This window comes from Struthio camelus, chromosome 2 (genome assembly GCF_040807025.1).
Source record: "Struthio camelus isolate bStrCam1 chromosome 2, bStrCam1.hap1, whole genome shotgun sequence".
NCBI classification, from domain to species: domain Eukaryota; kingdom Metazoa; phylum Chordata; class Aves; order Struthioniformes; family Struthionidae; genus Struthio; species Struthio camelus.
The window spans coordinates 130,468,499-130,492,530 of record NC_090943.1 but is presented as its reverse complement, the minus strand read 5'-3'; the positions used below and the strand labels follow the sequence as shown (position 1 = coordinate 130,492,530).

At 39.4% G+C, this 24,032-nt stretch overlaps 1 protein-coding gene across 7 annotated transcripts in view; it reads right to left on the bottom strand.

Moving 5' to 3' along the window:
- EYA1 (EYA transcriptional coactivator and phosphatase 1) overlaps positions 1-24,032 on the bottom strand; it is a 166,098-nt gene that overhangs the window by 53,651 nt on the left and 88,415 nt on the right. For 4 of the 7 annotated variants that reach the window (XM_068932522.1, XM_068932528.1, XM_068932527.1 and 1 more), the window contains 6 exons: positions 16,822-16,902; positions 14,813-14,882; positions 14,282-14,427; positions 9,821-9,958; positions 3,326-3,408; positions 2,719-2,905 (listed from right to left, as the gene is read on the bottom strand). In XM_068932522.1, coding sequence (XP_068788623.1) covers positions 2,719-2,905; positions 3,326-3,408; positions 9,821-9,958; positions 14,282-14,427; positions 14,813-14,882; positions 16,822-16,902 — 705 coding nt within the window. The remainder of the gene's footprint in view (positions 1-2,718; positions 2,906-3,325; positions 3,409-9,820; positions 9,959-14,281; positions 14,428-14,812; positions 14,883-16,821; positions 16,903-24,032) is intronic. The other 3 variants (XM_068932524.1, XM_068932526.1, XM_068932529.1) reach the window with 2 other exon arrangements.

Below are 24,032 nucleotides of genomic sequence, written 5' to 3'. Positions count from 1 at the left end.
GCTCCCCCTCACAACCTATACTCAATACAGTAGCACCCAAAGGAATGCTAACACATCCAACCCAACAAAGCCTCACTTCAGATTACAGTTTATTAAATTGTTACTAGCTTTATCCATGTGACAAAGCTGATCATCTTGAAATTACCCATGTGAAAAATAAGCAACGTCTGTATATGCTTGCAGTGCAAACAGGAACTCTGCAAATCTAGAAAGAAAGATCTATTTTGGAAGATCACCAACATTTCCTTTGTTTTCTAAAAGACCTGTCACACTTGTAAACACAAATAAGTTGTTTTAAAAATACTGTGTATGTATATACACACATGCACACATATATATTTGTTTGTATAAACCAAAGCTCTACTGAGCAAGAAAGTGAAAAAAAATACTTTGTCCAAGGGAAAATACCAGGCACCACTCTGCATTTACTGACTGGTTCTTCGTTCCTCTCTTCCAGGGTTCAAGGTTTGAGAGGCACAGAAAGATGCTATATTCTTCCCACCTAATTTTAACCTAGGAACATAACACTGGTGGGTCAATGAGCTTAAGCGCCTTCCATACCAGTGGAAAGACTTTGGCATCTCTGGATTAAGAATGTACTCAAACTCAACTCTACATACTGCTCTAAAGGTGCTCATCTCCTTCCACTGAGGGTATGTTCTTAACTTAGGTGACTCATTTAGTTGCGTAAAGACAAATGGGGAAACCTGAACCTAACCCTGCACCTTCTGCAACCGTTTCCACATCAATAAGCAGAAGAGAAACACAGCTTCGCTCCTACTTTGCTCCTGCTAATGGAGAGTGGTCCACAGGAGGTACTCTCCCAAACGTGCCCTTCTCTGGTAGTCATAGACACAGTAAGACTTGTTATTTGCAAACAATTAGAAGGAAATTTTCAAAATTATTATATCAGTAACATAAATATCTCAAGGACAGAGATGCCAGTCCCAGTAATGTAAGACTAGATGTGCATGTGGAAAAGGCGGGGGTATGTGTAAGTGGAGCAGTGGTAAGGCACCAACATATGTATAGATTTCAATACATATGTGAGAACACAAACTAGAAGAGGGTTTAGGTCCAGGAACCACCCGTGAGAAAGCCTGCCAAGTTATTCAAGTTTTTGAACCAAACTTTCTTAATAAGAATTTAGCAGATCTGAGGGAGAAAAGACCGACCTCTTAAAAAGGAACAGATAGAAAAACCCTGTGCAGGCTTGTGTTTTTCCACACAAAAACACATTCTTGTGTTTTCCACAGAGAAAGCTATTTAAATACGAAGACACTCTTTGACTCAGCTATTAAGTTTGAGCTTGGGAAATATTCTTCCTCTTCCCATACATAATTTTTCTTTTGCTTTTAGAAAGTATCAAAGAGTTTTTAAAAATACATACATATACATATATATATATGTATACATACATATATATGAAAGAAGATTTTGCCAAACAAAAATAAAAAATTGAAAAAAAAAAATCAAGACCCATATGATACAGTAATTAAACTTTAGTCATCTTGGTAACACCTAAAACTTCACCGCATTTGTTTGTTTGGAGTAAGAGGAATTTATTGCTTCCAAATGAAAAAGCAAACAAAATCACAAACAAAAAACTAAAAACAAAATGAAAAGCAGAATAACTATGCATTCACATATTTAAAAAGCTTCCCTTCTCAAATATACTGATGTACATATATATGACTGTATGCATATACACACACATACAGAGTCTGCCTTTTCTTCCACATTTACTTTCACCAAATGTATCAAAAGACACAACACCGTACATTTTCTTCAGGAACACACTCATGCAGAAAAACAAAATGCTAACAAATTATATCCAAAGCTCATGTTGCACATACTCAACAGGTCCTGTAAAGTACTCAAAGGGAAAAAAATAAAAACAACCCCCAACAACAAAGCCCCAAAACAACACCTTGTCATAACCTTGCCAAATCATAACTGCTTTTTACCACATTACTGAGAAACACATATGCACCTAGTACTTTCTCGTTGACAGATTTCAAATTTCTGCCATCTACTAACTCCTGGCATGCTTGAACTGTTTTTTTGTTTTTTGTTTTTTTTTTAAATAATGGGAAAGGTATTTTTCACCCTTCATTTCCAAAAGACAGCTGGAGCAGTTTGGCCTAAATGTTCAAAAAAATATCTCAACTAGTAAAGGACTGCCAAATTCCAGCAAGAAAGGTAAAACGACTGGGAAAAAATACAAGCCACCAAAAATCTTTTCTTAAAATGGAAACGTTTGTGCAAACTCAACTACCCATTACAAGCATTATTATGTCCTCTGAAAGTGAAATATATAAAAGCTCTCTTTTGAGAGAGCTATAGTCGACGGACTATAGTCTAGTTCAGCCTTACTTAGGAAAAGTCAGAGGAATTGATCTTTAAAAAGAGATAGGGCTTAAAAGTGTCAGGTTTGGCTTGGTGTGAAGACTTTCCCATATCCTGCAACTTTTAACAAAAAGGTTTTGCAAATCAATACAAACAACTCACACTTTGCACAAACCTTAAATTTTTACTAATTTCCGTTTTTCTTTAGTCTATATTCTACCAGAATTTGTGCAAGACGTGCCACAGACTCAGGATTAAGAAATAATAATAATAAAAAAATGAACGACTAAACAAAAAAAAAATCCAATCGAAACCCCTTTCAACTTGCAAAAACGTGCCTCATAGGGACCATAAAATCCATGTAATTACCTGCTGCAGGATCTGTAACCGCTTGACTGGTGATGCCAGATGGTGGTTCTTGTAGCTGGTATGTTGCATTTGTGGAGGGTGTCGTTGGGCTGGTGTTGCTGTTTGTCATGTAATGGGAAGGGTACGGCGAACTATTATAATACTGTGCATACTGGCCCTGGCCAAAACTGGGATAAGAGGGATATTCCTGCAAGACAAAAAAAGCGATTGAATAGTCTATCAAAGTTTTGCTACTTTTTAGTATAAATTCCAAAATATAACTGCAAACATATGTCAGACTTTCAGCACGTATGCTTTCCAGACTGTATGCTGTAGGACTAAAACTGCAAAGCAGTAAAAGTAAATCTAAATTACACATAACTTAGCATATCTTCTCATACAAATAGCTTATTAGACATATACTTAAGATGCATAAATTAGAACATAAAACCCCAACAATTAACTTTCTTTTGGAAGATGACAAATTGAAGAAAAACATTTATAAACATTCATTTAGCTTGAAATTATGCTAATTTCTTACAAAGAGCTATTTAACAAGTACATTTTTTTCAATAAATGAGAAGCCTAAGTTTACAAAAGTTTCCTTAACTCATATTTACAAATTTACCTGCTGTGAATTATTAAATCCAGTAGAATTTGTGAGTGAATTATTTCCTGCATATATTCCTGATGATGTTGTAAAACTGCTGCCTGAAATTAAATGAAAAATTATGTGAATTACTAAAACATAGTATTGGAAAATAACTTCCATCATGCAATTATATCATAAGGATATGGCATATTTATAATATTTCCCATATGTTGACCGATTTCGTTGTCATCAGTTGTATAACACATCAGTTCAGGGAAAGCGATCGCTCATTGTTCTCAAACCCTGTTTTTTGTTATTTCAATAAAAAGGAAATCTACTTTTATGGCAACTTGAAATTTAGACAAGGATTCAGAGCCACCTCAGATGTGACTGCACATTTTGCCCGTCAGGTTCCAGGTATTCTGCCCTCCTCAGCTTCCTGCCCCTCCGAGTTATACCCAACATCGTGGGGGTAATGAGCGTTTTTACACTCGCATTTTTTGTTTAGCAATAACTGCGAGCTTTTTCCCCGAGAGATGCTGTATCCCCTCGCTGATGCCCACAGGCTCAGTTCCTCCTACAACCATCCAGAATTGGGACCTCTCTTACCACTGAACTGCAGCGCTTTAAAGGAACGGGAAAAGTCTTAATTCCCTGCGCTGAAAAACTCCGTCCGACTGTGAAGCCATTAGGATTCACTAATCGATCACGGACAGCCTTGGGCCACAAACCTCCTCCTTTTCTGATAGGGTCTACCAGGCATGACACAAGGGAAGAAGAGTACCTCTCTTAGAAGCGAGACCAAAAATTGAATTTAGCACAGAGACTGAATTACTGTCTTCACCTCTCTCCTCCCCTCGCAGCCCCCCTTCGCACGCCGACAAAAATAGACAGATGGGTCTCGTTTAATATCTAACCTGAGACGCTGTTCCACAAAAGGGCAGCAACCCCCTTTCAGCTGTTTCGCCCTCGTTGGTTATAACCCAGGAGCGACACAGCTACCAGCTGAGACATATGGATGCACAGGGTGAAACCGCATAAAGCCACACGAAAGTCTGCATTGAGGCAACCTATTGAACTCCTGCAGCAGGAGACAACCAGGGAGCGAGAAACTCGCATTAAAGCGTGCTGCTTGTTTACAGCCTCCCTCTCCGCTGAGGCCCACCTTAGTACAACGGTATACTGAGATCTTGGCAGCAAAAGCTTGGAGGTGAGCAAAGGAGGCAAAGGCACTGACAGGGATGAAAATCAATAGGGAGTCAGGCGTACAGATTCACTGATCCTCTGATATGCCCAACACAACTCCATTAACACCCAAATCCTACAAAATGGTGATACATTTAGAAAAGCAATGTTTCTTGCAAATCCAAGCTGCAAGGAATGCAGAGCTGCATGCTTAGTACAACCCCTAAAGGACATTTGAGAGCCATTTACTTTTCTAATTAAAAAAAAAAAAAAAAGGCATCCTAGCTATAAGAAGTCAGAAGGAAAACTATTTAAATGCTTTGATTGCAAAAGTTACTAAAAACATACACAGCTTAAGCCTCAGAGTAGGAGTTGAAGTGTGTCTGACAGCAGTGGGAGTTAAAAAAAAAAAAAAAAAGTGAGGCTTAAACTTAACGCGTGATAATGACTGTAAACATTTCTTTTCTATTTGCTATTAGTGCTGAAGTTCTGTGGTTGTTGATAGATGCTACTAATCCTGTGGACTAAAACCAAATTACTTCAGCAGAAGAGTTGACATCCAAGTTTAGCAGATAGTACAGATAAATAGTACTAATGAGAAAAACATGTTGTTTTAAATTTAATTTAAAATTGGAAAACAGATGTTATTTTTTTATTATAACAAACCCCAGAGCCAGAATACAGCTGAAAAATATTTTAAATTGCAAAACTTTGAAATGCTATTTTATTTCTAAGAGTGCTTTGGCTGGAAAAATGTAAGTTACTGTGTCTCTTTTCATTTCTGTAATTATTTCTGAGTGATGCAGTAATGCATTCAAACATAATGTTTATAGGTGGTATGAACCACTCTAAAAAGATATAAAAGGCATCTCACAGTTACAAGGCAGGGGGGGAAAAAAAAAGAACTTTTTTGGATGAATACATTATCTTTCCACTGAATGTTTGGCAAATAATTTGCAAGAGCAAATGAGAAAAGTAATTACATGCCAGTCAGCATCTCTCCCTCTCAGACAAAGACACACACATACTAACACACAGACCTCTCTCTTTCATCTTATGGTCAGTACTGGCTCCTATGGAGGAGGGGCAGGGGTCTCCTAGACCGTAACAAACATGAAGCAGGTTTCTCAGAAACTTCTCTTTGGGCCACCCAGCACTAAAGGCCTAAAGTTGCTTTTAATATACTTCAATTTCGCCTTTTTTTTTTTCCTTTCCTAAAATACTCAGCTGTGGGATGGCATAGAGTTGCTGTTCCTGCATTAGCTGAACTCACACGAAAATAAGAACCTTTATGAAACACGCAAGTTTTACTGCAACAAGTTGGCCAACCAAGTAGCTTTTAAACGTGATAAAAGCTGTAAATTGCAGGTCAAAGGTCTATTTTGCAAAGAGCGAGGACCCACATTAAAGCTGGGAACCTCCGGCAGCCTAGGAAGAACGCTGGAACCTGCTGGGAGGAGCGGGCGGCCCCGACGCGCGGGACGCTCCGCCGGCGCTCCTGCGCTCTGCAGCATGTGGTCCTCCCCTGTGTATTTTCCACAGAAGTCCATTTGCTTTCCCAGCTCCGTTGCTTTGCCATGGGCTATGTCTATCATCAGGGTACAATATATGTGGCAGAAGTTTAGCGCAGCCCTCTCGGGAGGGCCTAAGGAGGCCAGATGGGCTATTTAAACTCAAGGTTTCTTCCGTTCGCTCACAGTGTTTAAAAATCCTTGGCAAACTCCCCTTTGTTGTCCTAGTAACTGCTTAGCCATCCAGCACAATATTTTTATACTGTATAATAATAACCAAATACCTTAACGTTTACTTTTTATGGATGAATTCCCAAACCAATTGGTTAGTATATTCTGAAACATAACAATCTTCGTAACTAAAACAATACTGGTGCTCATCCCAGGTTTAGTGCCCTTCCAGTGGTTATGATACAAAGATGCCTGGTAATAAGGACGCTTTTACCCCAACAGCAAGGATACTCAAGACGACAGCTGCAAACAGAGCTCTTGCCTTGGCTTTTCCCCTGCCCCTTCTCCGCTCCGTTGACCCTCACCGAGCAGTCCTTCTGACTGTGCCAATGCAAGAACAACGGCCCATTCCCACAGCCATTAGTCATGTAAGTGGTCTTTCAACATCTATGAAGCAACTTATAGGGAAAAACAGCTTAAGGAACATCCTCATTAACGGTGGGGGGGAGGGGGGGAAGGAGAGAGTGGTGTAGGTCCTCTCCCTACCTTCTCCTCCCCATTATAGGGATGAAATATTCCTAACAAACGAAAATCCAATTGCCAGAATAATCTTAGTAAGCAGTCACACACAGTGATTTTCCTCACGGTTTTCGAAACGCGGTTGTGTCTCCCTCAGCTATTGTTCAGTGACTAATCGTGCTGCAATCTTTGCGTGGCCAGGAAAAGCAGGGGGTGTAATTGGCTGCACACGCACGACAGCGCGGTGCCTTTACATTTCAGGGAGACGTTCGCCCCACAGGAGAAGAACCAGCCTGATTCCACCCACGGCCTTTGAGCGCAAGGCAACCCCAAATCAGGGAGCGCAAGCACAACCACCGTTAGGCTGCTAGTAAATCCCGTTTACTACGGGCAGGAACGCCAGCAGGGCCCCAAGCACGCTGTCGGGTAATGCTTGTTTATGAAGTAGGTTGTGGGATCCATTATCTTCATTTAGCAGCTCAGCAGCCGCACACAGGAGATGAGGAACTGCTATTGCAGACCCTATGACAAGGCTGAATCTGCAGCCTGCCCGTATACTGCTAGAGGCAAAAGGGAGAACAAGCTCATTGCCCTCTCTGGAGGTTTCTGCACAAACATCTGAACAGCAGCAGCGCTACCCTCGTTTTCTGCGAAGAGAATGAATTCTGTCCTTGAATAACAGTTCAGACTATGAACAGTTTCTCCTTCCAAAATTAAAACTATGAAAGGGAAACCAATGTTCCTGTACACTTTTAACGTCTGTTCAGTCAAAAGGAGGAATTAAGTCAATTTAAAGTTGTTTGAAATACAAAAGTTAGCTTAATGAAAGCATTAAAAAAGGCATGTATCCTAGAGTATAGTATAGGTAGATCCTGAGAACATTTAGCAGCAAGAAAGACCTGGTTAGCAGGTTTTCTCCTTCACTTTCTTCCAACTCTACCAATATTTCATTTGAAACGCCCTCCGTTTCCATTCTTATGATCTGAAAGGTTTCTATAGGAGACCAGTCTTTTCTCCACCCACACACTATGCTGTTCAGAGAACACTTCCTTCCCGAGCACGACAGAATGGACACATACGTCACGGTGACGCCCTGACTCCCCCATCGCTGACCGGCGGTTCCTCCGCCCAAAGCAAACTCTCAGGTCCTCTGTCTGTTACCTTCTGCGGATGCCAGCTCTTATCCTAAGCTCGGGGCATAGGCTGAACTCAGGTGTGAACCACCTCCTCCCTCAGTGTCTGTCGACACTACTACCATGAAATCAACTATTTGGCATTGCCATTGTCCCGTCTCTCTTAGGGCTTCACAAAGGGGTAGTCTCTAATATATTTCTTTTGTACAATATTTTTAGACCTCAGTCTTTCAAAGTGTATAGCTGAAATGCTTTCCAAGATCTCACTGTTCCATGACTTGACAACTGCCAGCTTTTTATGACCTTGACAATTCTCAACTGATTCTTATTTTGCGTACTGCATAAAACAAAGCAATACCCTTTATAACAGGTCTCTATGTAGTCCATTGACTGAGTTCGAGCTTTGCTCTACTAATGCTAGAGTTCACTGCTTACTCTTAACATTTTCCAACAAGCACTCACACTATCCCATGCTGCTCCCTCTTTCCTCCCTCCATTGAATGAGTTTCCCATAGACATCTGCAAAAACACTTCATTGTCCTCTCTAAAATCCCTTTTTATCAACATCCCTCTGCTCTGAATTTTACAAGAAACAAACAAACAAACCAACCACCACCAACAACAAAAACACCTTTACGATTGTTAGATAACCAATATGGGGTGATCATTGTTTATTATATCTAAGCAGCATCAGCTTTATTGCTACTTTAGGCTCTCCCAGACAGTGTGGTTTTTGGCTTTCTCCTACAGAGACTTTTTTTTTTTTTTAATAGCACGGCGATCAGCAGAAAGTAAAATCTGGTTTTGATCTGGTTACGGTTATACCTACTCAGCTGAGTTGAAGCTCACTCCTAATCAGTGGGTAGATGAAAGGTAGTATACTAATCTTATATCATCCTCCTCTTCCTTGCCAAAGTGCACTACAAGTAAGCAATACTTCGAATGTCATATGGTCACTTCTGCCATACTGAGCTCCTCAACACACAGTTCAAAAGGGGATTGAAAAAAAAAATGAAAAGGTCTCTCTTGTGTCTAAGCAAAGGACTGGATCAATATACCCTTAAAGCTGTGGAACAAAAGCAAAACCTCATTCATTTGATCTCTGAATGCACTTCTGCCTCAAGACATTTCATGGAGCACAGTTTAAATGAAGCAGATAATAAAGAGAGGGGCTAAACTTAAAAGGAAAAAAAAGTTGTCCAATTCTGTGTAAAATCTGGAACCTGCAGAGCACTTGTTTCAGGAGTGCTAAAATCTCTTTCTGCAGTGCTCTCAAATTGAGGGGTGAAGAGTCCTAAAGTGGACATCCAAAATTAGCTAGTTGTATGAAAAGAGATTACTGAAATATCTGCAAGGCAGAGAAAATCCAGAACCAGTCACACCCAGCAGCCTACCGGTATGGAGGGGGTGGGGGGGATGATGAGACAAGAGTGAAATGAGGGGGAAAGATTTTTAAAACATTAGGTAAACCAAACAAATAAGCAAGACTACAAAATATAATTGATAATAATAGCCAGCATGTACAAAGACTTAAAGCTTTTAAATAGACTTCAAACAAATATACTTCAATCATTACTTAGCTACCCCCACAGCTGCAGTAGGTATTTTTATCTTATTTTCCCTCCCCAAACACACTTTGGTGTCAAATTATATTTGGCACGTCCTAAATTCATAATCCTGACACGTTTTCCACGACTCACTTTGTCACATTCATTATTTTTTAAACTACTGCTATTTGGAGAAATAGTTTTTACTTTAATAACACTAAAACACTTCAATATTAAAAAACTAATGAAGTCTCGAAGTGCGGGATCTTGCACACTGCTGAGAGCTGGCCTGTCGCCGCTCTCAGCGAAGGCAATCATGGTTTCAGCTCCAGCTGCAATAGCATCAGAGGTAAGCCAAGGCTCAAGCAAACATTCATTTTTATTCTAGGAATGTAAAGAAATTAGGAAAAACAAAACCCACATAGTATTAGCTACTAATTAATGGTAGTATCTATTTATACAGACCTTGCATCTGGTAGCTATAGGGAGCCTGTCCAGGTTGAGGTGTGCTAAAGCTTGCACCATAGCTTAGAAATCCTGTCTGTCCAGGTGACTGTGACTGTGACAATCCACCTTCTGTCTTGATGCCTGCCCACAATGCACCTAAATCAGTTAGTGACAGCAAATCTATTTGTTCATATTCAAACAGGGTTGGAAAACAAAATCACTTCATTAGCAGCACTTTTAACTACTGCATGCATGACAGAAGGAATATTGAGAGCATATACGAATAGATGGGGAAAAGGCCGTCTAAAAGTACACATAAAACTGAAGTTCACCAGGGAGAGGTTAAATTCAAAACTGTGTTTCCAATAACTGCAAAAGAAATTTATACATGAACAGGAAGTTGCATTATTCCTTTTTTCCTTTCCTGCCAGAGGCTAACTTTTCCATATATTCATGACATTTCACAGAGGTAGATTAGCAACTTTATATGATTTTAATGAAGCATAACATAGCCAAACTCTCCTGCCATCCACCCATTAATGACATAACTGAGATTTGCATTGTATAATACTCCTGCATCAAAATTACATGGCTCCAAGTTCCATGGCAGTCTGAAGAATTAAGCACCTCTTTAAAAGCGGATAAAAAGAACTATCTGCGTAAAGCGCAATGTGGATTTTCAAAGCTAATTAAAAATTATAGAATACGTTCGATCTTTTAACAAATAAACACATATAGACATGAAATACTCCTGAAGTAATCTCCCAAACTGGGAAAAACATAGCAGTTTCATTAATCTGCACTGACAGGGAAATCCATTACACACCACCTCCTCATTTCCAAATTCAATGAGAAAATAATCCAAAGGCCAATTTCACGAACGACTTGCTTCCCAACTTCAGTGATTCTTGCATAAATTTGTAAACAAATAAGCAAGTAAATATCAGCAAGTGTCACGTGAGGAAATGCACACAATTCAGCCTCTGTCATTCAGTTTGTTATTAATAACAATGTCCCAACATGAACTATCACTTGAACGCCTTTAAAAAAAAAAAAAAAAAAGGATAGCCAGAGAAATGCAAAAGTAACATAACACTTGTGTTTCATTGTGGTGTTCAGTGATACCTCACTGTTCAGAAACCAGCATTATTTGAACTGAGTTGACTAAGTGTGAATTAGTAACATTCCTTTGAAAATAAGTTCATTTCCTGGTGGGATTTTTTTTTTTTTTGAAAAACAATCTTCTACAATGTTTGAAGGTGGGAGAGGGCTGAGAAGTTACTGTGTTTGTGAAACTTCCGTATCTCCCTGTACACAAATGGCAGCATATTTTCTTGTGGCATTTAAATGATTATTTTCCAACTGGGGTCATTAATTATCCTTAATTCCTTCTGCCACGCTCACTAACTGCCAGACTAACCCTGTTTGCTTGTTTTTCCCTGGTGCTTACTTTCCTCTTCTATTTCATGTTGCAATTAAGCAGTCACGGTGACGAATCTGACACCTCATTTCCAGTGGGAAACTCCTGCTATGGATGTTTTAGTATCAACTATTCCCATTTGTTGTCTGTTTAAGGACCTCTGAATTGCTGGTTAAATATTACTTAGATAAAATTTAACTAAATTAAGTTTTAAAAGTTCTAGCCCAGCTTTAACAGTCTGATTCAACTCTCAATCTCAGATAAAGCGAGGGGAGACGATCAAAGGCAGTGGCAGGAGGATGCCACTTGAGCGAAGACAACTCGGCACGGATGTGCCCTTCCACCATCCTCCAAGCTGTGAGGAGCCTTTCATCTCTGGAGACGTGCTCTGCTCACCTGCTCTCCTCTACAAGGCCTTCACTCACTAAATCCCAATGCTCCCTCCTCCTCCTCTTTCTACCAGCCCTAATACATGCAAAGGAGCAGGAAGGGACAGTGTGAGAAACCCTAATGGGACTGCCAATATCTAGAGGGAGAAGAAGCTGGTAAACGAAGCCTTTACGAGGCTCCTATGGGAGCGGGCAGAAGGAAGGAGCTTCAGGAAATTCTCCAGCCTCCTCAGCAGGCTTTGCAGATGAAGCAGAGCCGGGGCGCCCTGGCAGGCAGCTGTCCCTGGCATTCCCCTCCACCCCCTTTCCTGCGGTCACGACTTCAGCATGGTCGAGGTGTAGGAGTGGAAAAACGAACAGACTAGATGCATTCAAAACAGCACCTTCCCAAATTCTGTCCTAAAGAAAAAAACTTTAGGGAGGTTGATAGGTGAATGTGGAATTACAGGTGACATCAAAGTTCCCCCCTCCCCCTTTTTTTTTTTTCTTAAAAGGACTATTCCCCCTTGCCCCCCCCCACTAAGTCCCAGAGTCAAGACACAAAAGCAAATGAATCCTCCCACTCCGATTCAAAGTGTTTCCTTTCACATAAGTCTCCTCTCTTTATACATGCTGGAACCTTTCTACCTGGAAGAGAGAAAGGCAAAACATATGATACATGAGATCTGTGCTGCAGATCCAAGAGGAGAATTTTGACTCTAAACGAGGTTCCACTTCTTGCCTTGTGCAAATGAGGGTCCCACTGTTTCCCATGCAATTTATTTCAGGAACACAGATTATATGATGAGCCTTACATGCGCAAAAATATATATGGTGGTAGCTCCTAAAGCTTTTTAAAAGTTATTTGCTTTTAAATATCACTGCTAGATGTTAAAGTACAGCAGCAAGAAGCACCTTAGCCCCCGTCATGAGGCTCTGTCTGAAAAGAACAAAATGCATAAAAACCTATTTGACTTCAGCAGCAAAAGCAACCCTGCAATGTAAAACATTAAGACAAAATTATCCACAGTCTTAGGCACAGGGGATGGACTGGGTAGAAAATCAAAACAAAACAAAACAAAAGAGCAGGCAGGCATGTTAACCCCCAGCTAGCAACTGCCAAGTAAAGCAACTCTCAATTATAGCCCCGACGACAGGGAGACAGCTACGCTGAACTAGTGAAATCAAGGCCCTGCTGAAGTCAGTGGGAGTTTTGTAGTTGACTTCAGTGAGGTCAGGATTTCATCCAGAGGAACCAAGCAAAAACAAAAAAGTCACTGTTTGGGCTGGCCAAGCCACCAGACAGCCAAATATGAATGCGAGGTGTCTGCAGGAGAAACGTGTCAAGAAAAGCATTGTAGGGAGAGGTATTGTCTGTCATGAGACCACCTGATACAGCTGGGGGGGAAAAAGAAAAAAAAAAAAAAGATAAGTACTCATCAGAAACGTAAACTTTCTTTTATGGGGGGAGAGAACCTCCATCTTCTTTGTCTTGAAAATGTACTTTAAATAATTTTAAACTATTTTGTTTGTGTAAGTTTAAAATATGTGGAATGGAACTGAGACATCCAGTTCATGTTTATAATTTCCGGCAGTAAGCAATCAAGATAGAAGCCATAGGAGGAATGTTACTTTGGGTTATAATTATTGACAATATAGTAATGAAACATATATTTTGTAAAGTCAGGGAAAACAATAATCTATTTATTCTACCTAGCACCCACAGTAATTTGCTGTAACATATGCTTATGCCCCTGTGGATTTCAACTTGCAGACTCAAGATGAAAGATTCACCAGTCTTGTACTTTGACTTTTTAATAATTTTAAGGAGCACAGGCCTACACTGTGAGTTCTGTCCTCTTGGTATATAACTTACATTACCTGAATGTATTTTTACAAAATATGCTGCTAAAAGCATGTGGATCATATATTTCCAATATATTCCCCCAGAGGAATATAAGACCTATTTTCTAATAATGCATCTTCGCTGCCGAACTGCTATGTGGTCTGCCAGCAGACAGTCTGGCAGCAAAATGGTCTCACCCACAGCAGCTTGTTTTTAAATTAAATTTTTTGGAAAGATTTGTTGCTTAGTATTATCTTCTTCATCACACAGACAGAGCTTTAGTGGCAATTTGCCTCAGTTTTCACCTCCAGGGAGTTCTGAAGCATTGCGAGTGGGATTTTGGGGGCGGGGGGAGGTCTTCGGAATCAGGTCTTCATACCATCAAAATCACTGCAGCTTCACCGATTCATTTATCTTATAATAATCTAGGTCAGCTGAAATTCAGACCTTTATTTACCAACTTACCCTATTACAATGCTGGCAAGCACGACTCCTTGGGAATTACCAGGAGTTGTGCCAGTGCAATGGAAGTCCCTAGATCTCCTTCTCCATTTCAGTGCTGCTTTTTTGTATCACCAGTAAAAGCCTGAGGAATTTCTCCCCTTGATCCATCTGTTTAACCAGAACAGAGCAGATCCTCCCGAGCAGCTTCTTTGTTCTTTATCACACAAATTAAGCTGCACTCACTCCAATTCGAAAACTATATACCACTTTTCCACGATAAACGTTCAAGAGCACAGCTGTCCCACTAAACGCTGACATGAGGGCCATGTAATCTTCTTCCAAAAAAAAAAAAAATAACCCATTTACCTCAGGAATATAATAATACGGATGTGGTTTCTTACCATACGAAGGGATTCCATAAGGCTGGCCTGGCTGCGGGTAGGTGGCGTAAGCAGTAGCTTGCTGCATCCCTGTTGTAAACTGTGTCTGCCCATATGCAGCCATCGTTTGTGAAGAGGGGGTAGGAAGAATATGTGGGTATGGTCTGCTATTGATTACAAATGACAGAAAATAGGACAGACACTGCATTAGACAGACATGCAAGTACTTATTTTTAGCCTTATTATAGTCCTGCTACTTCATTAACACATAATCGCAGGCTGCACTAGAGAACAGAAACTGTAAGACAAAGACAAAACAATAATAATAAATCCATTATAAAAGAATAAGTAAAATAAGGACTTTTCCAAATATTTTTTTTCAAATACATTCTTAGCATTAAAAAAAATATACATCTTTTTTCCTAGAAGCTGCTGCGGTTTAAATTATGACTTAACAGATGGACCCAATTATTATTTTAAATGAGGTTAAAATCTGCCTATTTCAGTTATTATTATTACTACTATTATTATTATTTTTAAAAGATATCATACTTGGAAGGGTAAATCTGTGGTGGGGAGAACTGGTGTGTTTGTCTTGGGCTGAAACCACTGCTTCCAATTGCTGCACCAAGGAGAAAAGAAAGCACACAGAAGTGTAAATACACACACCAAAGATAAATATTTTTTTTCCTAATAGAATTTCAGAATATTAACAAGACTTTAATTAAATTCAAATATCATTGATACCTGAGGTGGAAAATAATATTTTATCAGGAACTATGCAAGAATGCTTACCATTAAAATCGTGATTACAAATTTCAAATACTAAATTGCCCCTTTGTACAATTCCAGAGCAATAGTTGATTCTTTGCTTGCACACAGACAACATTTTCAATGCAAACAATCTATTTCCTAATGGAAACATTTTCCTTCATATTTTCAAAGGATTCTGATATCTCAAGTGCAACATTTTATGAACTTTTAGAATTTTTAAGACCTACATTTTATGAAGGAGCTTTATGCATGCCTCTATTGAAAACACATGGTCAGCTTCAGAGCATTGCCTCTTTTAAAAATAATTCCATAATGCATAAGATGCGTTACCATATTGCACCTCCTCCTCTTTTTCCCCGTGTTATCTACTTACTTCTAAAATGCTTTCAGACCTTCAAAACACTCAATATTATCTAAAGATGTCACGATAAAAGTGCAAATTTTCTTAGTGAAACGCTTCATACCTACGAGGCTAAGTAGTTAACCTCTCTTCAGACATTAAGGGTTCCCTAAAAGCAGTCACCGCTAACACAGTTTTACGTAAACCCATATGAAACTCTTCCAGTATTTATGGATGCTGACGAGAGCGTGCGTCAGATGCGCTTATGTGCTCTGCTCTCATCATTATTTTCAGGAGCTCCATACAGATGGCATTTTCCTCTCTGATTACCATTTGGTTGCCTTTTCTCCACTATGTCCCGAGGTTAATATTGAAGCCTTTGCCAGGAAGAGGTCACTTGCAGGTTATGAGGCTACTGTAAAAATCAGACAGCCAGAGAAACAACAGGCCCTATTGCTAAGTACTTGGAAATAAACAAGGCACGGATAATTACCCTTTGCCAGCTACCCCTTTCCTGGCCAACTACAGGGAAAATCCATCATCTTTACACTCTCGGAGCACTCGGGAAGTGTGGAGTAAAGCAGAGAAACTCTCTCTAGTCCTTCCACGCTTGAATTCTTTTTTTCGTGGCCTCTGAGGCTGTAGATATTTCAAGTGTCATGGCCCAGGCTTTAGTCACATCACCACAGACCTATGTAGCTACTATTAATCATACTACCTCCTCTCCTTTTAGAGATTTAAAATATTCTAGAAACCTCGTTTATCTTTAAATTTTGATACTTTCATACTCAACTGCGTACACAGAAAATGGAGAACATCTCTCAAGATCAGAAAAAGGTTGGCTACTTGGAACCTTACCGGTTGGGAGACGTCAAATTTTGCTACTCTGGAAGTGTAATCCCACTACATATTATTCCCTTTTTTTTATTTGATTTGTGCCATTAAAAAAACGTGCTAGAAATACCACAGTTAATCTGTAGGTATGCAAAATTTCTCGCAGTATTTGTCTCATGTATGTTAGCAGCTACGATTGTTTGGCTTCCAGCAACAAAAAAAAAAAACCCCAAAAGACTGACAAAAAATACCTTGATAATAACAACTTACAACAAAAGAAGAAGATCTTCACCTCAATTACAACACAAATCACAGAGGTAGATATGTTTACTCACAGAAAACAAAAGAGTAATTACTTTGGGCCAGAATACTCCCCAGCTCCCCAGTGAGACTCTGAATGAAAACACAGTGGACATCAATAAGCATGATACTCTCTGTTCCTTTATCAGGGAAAACTTACTGACTTGCACTACTTGAATAAGATGAGCAGAAACAGGCATAAGCTGCAAAGTGCACAAAACTTTTTAACAGCTGTGCACAAGTTTAGACCATATGGGAAAAGAAAATATTAAATGAAAAATTGCTGAGTGTAAAACCTTTGTTTATTCCTTACCTGATCCTGAGAAATTGTCTAAAGACCCGTCTGTGGTAGTAGTAGTAGCAATCTCACTGCTGCTCATTGGTTCTGTTTTAACTATAGAAATATAAATAAAATATATTCTATATGCACCTAATATTCTTGCACACACATGCGCACACAGTCACAAATTCAATAAAACAAAAACCTGCCAAAAACGTTTAAATCATGGCTATCAATATTTTGTGTTTCATCTCTTTGTGTGTGCAAACAATGCAAAATAATGGCAGCCATGATTTACAGATACATATAAAATGATTAAGAGGGTTATTTCTGTCCCCAAGGAATAAGAGCCACCATAACAAATGAAAAGTCCCCATGCAACTCTCTGCACCTGTCCTGACTCCTCGTAATCCTACAGACCCAACAATAAGAGGCTACATTTAGACCAGGTCACACAGACATTTACAAGCTTGAAACACAATGATCTGAATAAGATTAAAAATAATAATAATTTTTAAATGGTTTTGTCTGAGGGCTGGTCAAAACGTTCCTATCCAAATTACTTTTCAGAGGAAAAATGAAAATTTCAAATGAAGGGAAAAAAAAAAAACACCCAAAGACAAAAACATCTTTCCTCACAGTGCACTTTTCTTCTCAAAACAAAAAAGCAACTTCATATTCAGCAACTTTGAATACACAACGGGGACACAGTCCTCAGCAGATGCTTCACTAAAAAGAATGCTTTTACGTTTTATTCCTTTTGCAGCAGAGACCCAAGACAGCTGTCAGACTAGAAAAGGATGAGAGTAAGAGAGATTCTCCCTTGGCTCATGCAATATCATAATTAATTGTTAATGAACGACTTTTAATAAAGCCTCGAGTCAATGAACAAATGTCACTTTCTGTTACTACAGTGTGACGTCAGTAACAACAGTATTCTAATCTGCACACCAAAGATAGGGCTGATCTGGCATGGATTTAAATAGGCGCTATACCTATTCCCAATAAGTTGTTAGAGCGGCATAACAATGTCTCAATTTCATTTTTACATACCCAGCTTTTGGAGTTACGGTACACCTAAAGCAAGGATGAGGATGACGTTTCACAAATCAGCTGAGCTGATTTCACAATCTACATCCCAAGAAGGATGAAGAGCTTTTGCTCCTGTTGACATACAGTCACTGCTTCCTACACACCAGAGTAGGTGCATATCTGACCTTTCAATGCTGCAGTTCAGTTCCATAAGACGAAAGAAAACGAATCCAGGAAGAACAAGGTAAACTACATACACCCTATTTGACACATACAGCCTTAGTGTCACCTAAGTGTGTGTGTGTGTGTGTGTGTGTGTGTGTGTGTGTGTACACATGTCTGTGTAGGAATATATATAGGAATATATATTTGCAGAGGGTGAAGGAGGGAATCTTTTCCCTTTTGACTAAGGACCTTTCTTTTCCTTGCCAATCCAAATTGTTATTTCTGCATGTCTCACTATTTCTTTCACCTGACCTCATCTAAGGGATTTGCATGCAGCCTCTCAAGATTTTACTAATCACCCACTATTTTCATTTGATTCTCCCACAGGATGTTTTGTCTGATCTGGCTAACTGAGGAGATCAATATTAGCTCCACACTGAACTCAGCTATGTCTACATTAGCAAGAAGTGCAGCGCAATGGGAAGAGATTTATGGAGGGAAACAGTCAGTGCAGAGGGTCCAATATCCACAGCATGGGTGTTTTAGGGAAGGGTTACTTCATACGAGGTGTAGCCTTGTCCCAAGGCCGTGTGCCCACCAGCAGTTGGAGCACGTTGGCTCCACTTCTGGTTTCGTTTCATTTACAAGGAACAAAGGCCAAGGGCTGTCCCCAAGGTGAGCTACATCACAATCCCAGAGCTGGTCAGGAGATTCCCTTCAAGGCAGCACAATCTGAACTACAACTCTGATCCAAACTTATTGCTTAGAACACAAAGCATCTCATAGTGTATTCAAAGACCCATTTCATTCCTAAATACTTAACATCTAATACACTGATATAAAAAAATATTTGAAATGTCTACCCCAAGGCATTTTCAGGAAACTGCCAGATTTTTACAAATATTCTACATTAAATTTAGAGATCAAGAGTTACACCTACATTATCTTCTGCTTTTTCTTAAGAGAAGTTTTTTTACCACTGCATCTTACATCATGCTCTAGTACTTCCTTTGTAGAGTACTCCAGCTTCCCCAGCACTTTGCAAGTCTTCCTAGCTTAACTTCCTTAATGCAATTATACTTTTGGGAATAACAGTGAAGTATGCTTTTCTCTACAGTCGACAACTGAGAGAGAGGAAGAAGAAAGGAAAAGAAAGATCAATCCAACTTGGGGTAAAGGTTCACAGGAAGGAAGATTTCAATATCTGCCTTCTCCCAGCTCTTCCCTTGTTCTGTCCCGGGGAAATGATTCCTTTATTTCTTGTAAAATGAAATACCATTCTTTCGTATCACCATAAACTAGCAGCCCTAGGACTATGCTAAGGCACTTTCACATAATACAGAGACCTACTGCACCATTTGCCACTTATTTGAATCTCAGACCTTTGTTAAAGTTATCAGTTGGGGAAAAACCTGATCAAAATGGAAAGACTCATGAGCAGTATTTCAGGATAACAATGTTTAGAACTGAACTTTGTTTACATAACGTACTGCTTCTTAAGATATAGGAAAAATATATGAAATACACTGCAGTGCCTTCTTCATGGAAATTAATTCTATTTGCTGATTGATGTGCTCACAACTGCTCCCTAGTCCTCCTTCCTCAACTGTTATATTTCCTGAATATATGAAAAATAGGATAAGAAAGGCTATTCATGTTGTTCCTGATCTGAATACACATTAGAAGGTCATAATAAATAAGCCCTATCATTCCCTCTTTAGGAGAATGACCTTAACAGACCTTTGTGCTGCAGCTAGTTGGGAATTTAATAAAGATGGATATAGACTGGAAAATCCTCCACTCCCCAAACACTTTAACCAAAATGCCAGAAAAAAATTATGTATTTCCTTCTCTCTGCAGCCTAAAAATATTTCAAGAGGATGAAACCTTGCTATACAAAGAAGACAACTAAGAAGAAAAAGTCACAGTTTTACCCATCAGAAAAATCTACCACATGGGTTCTCACCGCAAAGGAAAGTCTGTCCTTCACCCAAAACAAACACAGACCTGCAACAGAGTAGACTTTCCCCCAGCACCATGGGGAAAGAGAGCTGTGAAAGGAGCTCCTAATGTCACAAGTGTACTGCTCTATCACTGTAGCGCTTCAGTAATCCATATCTATTATGTGAAAATATGGAGCTGTCCAAGCAAGCAAAGCTTTGGAAGATCACAGATTACGTTGTGTGCAGCAAGTGCAGACCCTACCCTTTCTTATTACATGTCATGTCTCTTCCCAATGGCCTAGTAATACGCTCCTTAAACAAGCCCTGGATTTTAGCTCTCTATATTTTTCCATGATAATAAAACTTCTGCAACACGTTCTAAGCTTTCGTAGTACAATACTGGGAAATCAGTGCCACATCTATACAGAACATGTTGCAAGTTTCCCAGTAATTGCCAACAGCGTGCTCAATGGTGGCAGACACCAAGGAAAGTAAAATAGAGGAGTTCTCATTTCTGCTGTTCCATTATCAAAATGGAAATTTGCAGAAGCACGACATTATCAGACTTGCATTAGAGAGAGCCTTTGTTTTATGAATATGCTACTAAGTTTTAATGCTAATAAAATTGCTCTAATAAAATAGAATATCAACAAGAAGCTCAAGAAGAAATCTGATGCATTCCTCATCTGCTGCAGGAATTAAACAGTTATTAAGAACTACTAATTTAGATTTGCTTTAGATGCCAAGTAACTTAAATATCTGTGTCACTGGAAAGACATTTTTCCTCATTATTTTTCTCCTCCTAGTTATTTATGAAATTTTAAAAACAAGATTTTAAAAGAGACTATATAAGGAAACAACACTACAGAATAGCAGGAAAAAAACAGGACTAGCAGATAATCTATAACACACATGCTAGCCCTGCAAAATAAAGCACAGAAATTCTTAGATAGCATTACTGCTGATCTAGCATTAAATTGGTTGTCAAAATACTCCATCTTAAGACGTTTTTAGAATGTAAGCGCAACGTGCCTTGTTTTGTCAGCAATATTGCAAACGGTGGTTCGTAATGAATTACTAATTAGTTTCTGAACTCCACTAAGAAAGAGTACTTCATATCATAACCCACAAGTTTGTGTGGTTATATTATATGAATAAATGAGCACAATGAAATTAGTCCTGGCTGACGACTGTCAGTATTCACGGGGCACAAAGGTCTCAACAAAGTAAATGAGGTGATTTGTTTATATACATACATCTAAATACAAACCTTTGGCCCTATTTTGTTTTGCCTCAAGATGATATGCTCTGTGAGAAAAATATAATACGCTATATAATAGCATATAATAAAATATGCTATAATATAATTGAACTAAAAATCAAAAGTTTTGAACAATTTTAATACTCTCTAAGGATGTGATTTGTCTGTTGGTTACATTCAGTGAAAACAAAATTAGCACTGTTATGTCTAGACATTACAGAGTTTAACAGCATCATTAAAGCAACACAAAACAATTCCTTTGCTACTCCAAAGTCATTTTTTTTAGCAGGCTAAGCTACCATACTTAGACAGGTTGATCTATTTTCAAAATCATACAGTTGTAACTAATATTTTAAAGGACCCTAATATTTTGCAGTTCCTCCAGCCTGCAGATTTTCTCCACTAATCATGGCTCCATCTTATTTTCAGTCTCATCTGATAACATCTTTTAGTATCTCTCTCACCTTCTCCTCCTTTTCTGGCTATGGCATTAAGCTAGTGCAGATATTAAACATATTACCACTTTAAAAACAGAAATTTTCACAATGCTCACAAATTCTCAGTCTTCAAACAATATTAGTAGCTAAACAGTATGCCTATACCGATTTTCACCTTTTCACAGCCTTGGTATATCTTCATTAAGTATTTAATATGTCGATTACTAATGATACACTATTTTGCCTGATACTATGCCCTTTCTGTACCCAGCAGAAGCCCAAGGCTCACCTGAAAGTTCAAAGGTAATTCTTAGGCACAAACAACAGTACAAAAATTCTACCTTCAATTTCTAAGCTGATGAAATTTTCCTGTGTTCTATTCAAACCTGAAACTGGAACCAAATCTTGCAATATTTGTATAAAAAGCTTATTATATCATACTAATTGCTATTGAGGGCATTATTCTCTCCTGTTGTCACAGACAATCAAATCATCAGCTTGCGGCCATGCAGCCTGATAAACTTACTTGCTCCTGCTTCTCCAACCAGAAGATTCTTCCCAAGTCTCATTTGTCTGGAAATTACCTTGTAGTAATTATCATCTGGTAATTTCCAGGCTAAATTTATGTTCAGTTTTCAAAGAAAGTCCCCACCCAAAGAAACGCACTCTAGTTCAAGCCCAGGCTATATCCTGCTCTACCTTCCTCTGATGTGAGGAGTCTTCACATATCCTGTGGTGTTTTGGCTACCGCTAGCCTCCAGCATTCACCGCACGTGTTTTTCCCCTACAAGCCCCTTGCTCTTATAGTATGCGTTGTAACTGAAAGAGCCTTAACTTCATTTTTCCTGCTCATTTAGGAACAAAAAAATCTTGAATTTACAAAGAAATGCTACCACTACAACAACACAAAATCAGAAAGAAAATTCAAAACCCAAAACTCTTGGGTTGAGCCAAGTTTTGATAATACTTGTAGCCACTAATCCAGTTTTAAGTCTGAATATTTATCTCAGAAGCATAGTCATGAGCTAAAATAGTTTCATTTACTCTGGTTAGGAAATCAGAATATCTGAATCAAAATAACATTCTTAGGTTTTGATATTCTCATGTCAATTTATACTAAACAATTGTATCACCTCTCCTGTCCAAATGGAGGCAGCATATATCTAGAAACAATCCTTTTAGAGGTGTTATGGTATATTTCTTTTCTTTCTTTCTTTTCCTTTTTAAATCATCTATTGTGAACTTGGTCATAGAAACTCCCCTATGCATAGGTAATAGTTTGCTCCACGTTTGCATGTAAAATACCAGTATTCTTTAACCAAAGTCAGATAATAATGCCATAGAACGACCACACAGGGAAACTACCGCAACCATTAATGGCAAAGGGGGTTCTCTTCAGCTACCCTGCAGCAGCCTGAAAGGCCTTCAGGCAAACAGAGGACCTCACGGAGAATTCAAGTCCGCTCTACCATTTTGGTGTACAAGGTGCATCACTGAGACATGACGCGAGAGGCAGAATGACAAAACGGGCAAGGCCTTTCATAAGTGGAAAATAATCTCCTCCACCTTTAGCCAGGCTCTGAAGTCCAGGGCTGACGGAGCTGGAGCCAGGTTTACCTCGATGAGGAGAGACAACATCAGCCCGCCTTCGCAGTAGGAAATTTCCAGGTTGTCCAATCAAACAAGGTGGCACAGGTACTTCTCTCCAAGTTTCAGCACACACTGGCCAGGAGTCAGATGATCTGGCTAACCCTGACTAAGTTTCATGTTTTTTCTGTCTGCCTGTGATAAGCAAAACCCCTCGGAAGACTGGAATATCCAAATGGAAGCACTGTAACGTCTAAAGGCCGCAGGTCTCTGAAGAAACTATCACCCTATTTTCCATTAAGGTGGAATCTTTTACCCTACACTTGGATGTCCTGTACCTGTTTCCTGCAGTTTCTGCTGGTAGACACAGGAAAAAAAGGGGTTGGGTTTCCTCTGGTTCTGGATTACTGGCCATGCTTACAATACTTCTATCTTCTGCTGTGGAGGGTAGCCCACATTACCAGCAGCTGCACATATGCGGATCACGCATGACAGCCCAGACATGTTGGAGAGATGCTGCACCCAGTGTAGCTCTGTTGCAGGCACAGCTTTTGATTGAATATCCTCACAGGTTCCTGGCAGCCCACAGCCTGCACGGAGCCGCCACACCAGCGGGGCTCTGGGACCTCACACACCCTTAGTGAGCATCTCGTGCCTCTATGCTCCACTCACTGCCGGGAATAGTACATGCTGCAAACAGCACGCTTATGAGAAACTTGTGAAAAGGACTTGTATTAAAATAAAGGCGTTTCCAAGATGGTTCATTCACTTTTCTTTCTTAAGTAGTTCTGTCATTTGGAGTATTTTCCTTCTCTCAAA